At 48.0% G+C, this 832-nt stretch overlaps 1 protein-coding gene across 1 annotated transcript in view; it reads left to right on the top strand.

Annotated features, from left to right (window-relative positions):
• Positions 1 to 104: 104 nt before the first annotated feature.
• LOC119593623 (cuticle protein AM1159-like) overlaps positions 105 to 832 on the top strand; it is an 821-nt gene continuing 93 nt past the window's right edge. Inside the window, exons 1-3 of the mRNA XM_037942576.1 lie at positions 105 to 150; positions 341 to 632; positions 760 to 832. The exon at positions 760 to 832 is cut by the window's right edge and continues 93 nt beyond it. Of these exons, the coding sequence (XP_037798504.1) occupies positions 105 to 150; positions 341 to 632; positions 760 to 832 (411 nt within the window). The remainder of the gene's footprint in view (positions 151 to 340; positions 633 to 759) is intronic.

The raw sequence follows: 832 nt of genomic DNA, 5'->3' as shown, positions 1-832 counted from the left end.
CCCAAATTATTTTGCGTATCATCTTACAATTTATCAATAACGGTTATTTCACCATCGATATATTTTCCCACGGACGATCCTCCTTTCAGCCCAGACCGTCTAGCATGAGGATTTCCAGCTTCCGCCACGACCTTCATGGAAGAGCAAAAAGTGGGGGAGGGGCGCAAGCATGATCTTGTCGTATCGGTGGGTATATAAAGAAGCAGCAAAGGCAATGTCCTCATTCAGTCTCCAATAGTACCTTGTTCAACATTTCCGAATATAAAATGAATTTCGCACTTGTAAGTATCTCTTCCAAATAGGCTTATAAAGTGTAGTATATGCACATATGTCTCAAAAGTGCTGTCAGACTTCAGTACTGGGCATGGAGTGCATTTTTGCATTTTCATCATAGCTCCTGCGAATATATTTCAGGTGGTGTTGCCCTGCATGATGGCCGCCGTGGCTGCCGCCCCTCAGTTCACTCGACCCAACTTTCCGGATCGACCTTTCGTCGCCATCCTGAGGGACGAGCGACAGGATCTGGCCGACGGAACCTTCAGCTACGTCTTCGAAGCCGCCAACGGAATCCGTGAGTCCCGCGTGAGCTACCCCGGATCTAAGGGACAGACCAACATGCAGGGATCCTACAGGTAAGGCGTGTGTGGGTTTTTCATAAAGAACATTCAAATCTAATGTTCGCTGAAACATTCAATTTGAAAGTTTCATCTATCACTGCTTCGTTGTCATTTCCATTATTCATCTCTTTATTCCCCATAGCTTCCCCCTCGACGACGGCACCTTCGCCGAGGTTCGCTTCGTCGCCGACGAGTCCGGATTCCGCGCCGAGTCT

Source organism: Penaeus monodon, chromosome 32 (genome assembly GCF_015228065.2).
Source record: "Penaeus monodon isolate SGIC_2016 chromosome 32, NSTDA_Pmon_1, whole genome shotgun sequence".
NCBI lineage: Eukaryota > Metazoa > Arthropoda > Malacostraca > Decapoda > Penaeidae > Penaeus > Penaeus monodon.
Note: the sequence above shows the minus strand (reverse complement) of the source record. Positions and strands in the feature narration are given on the sequence as shown.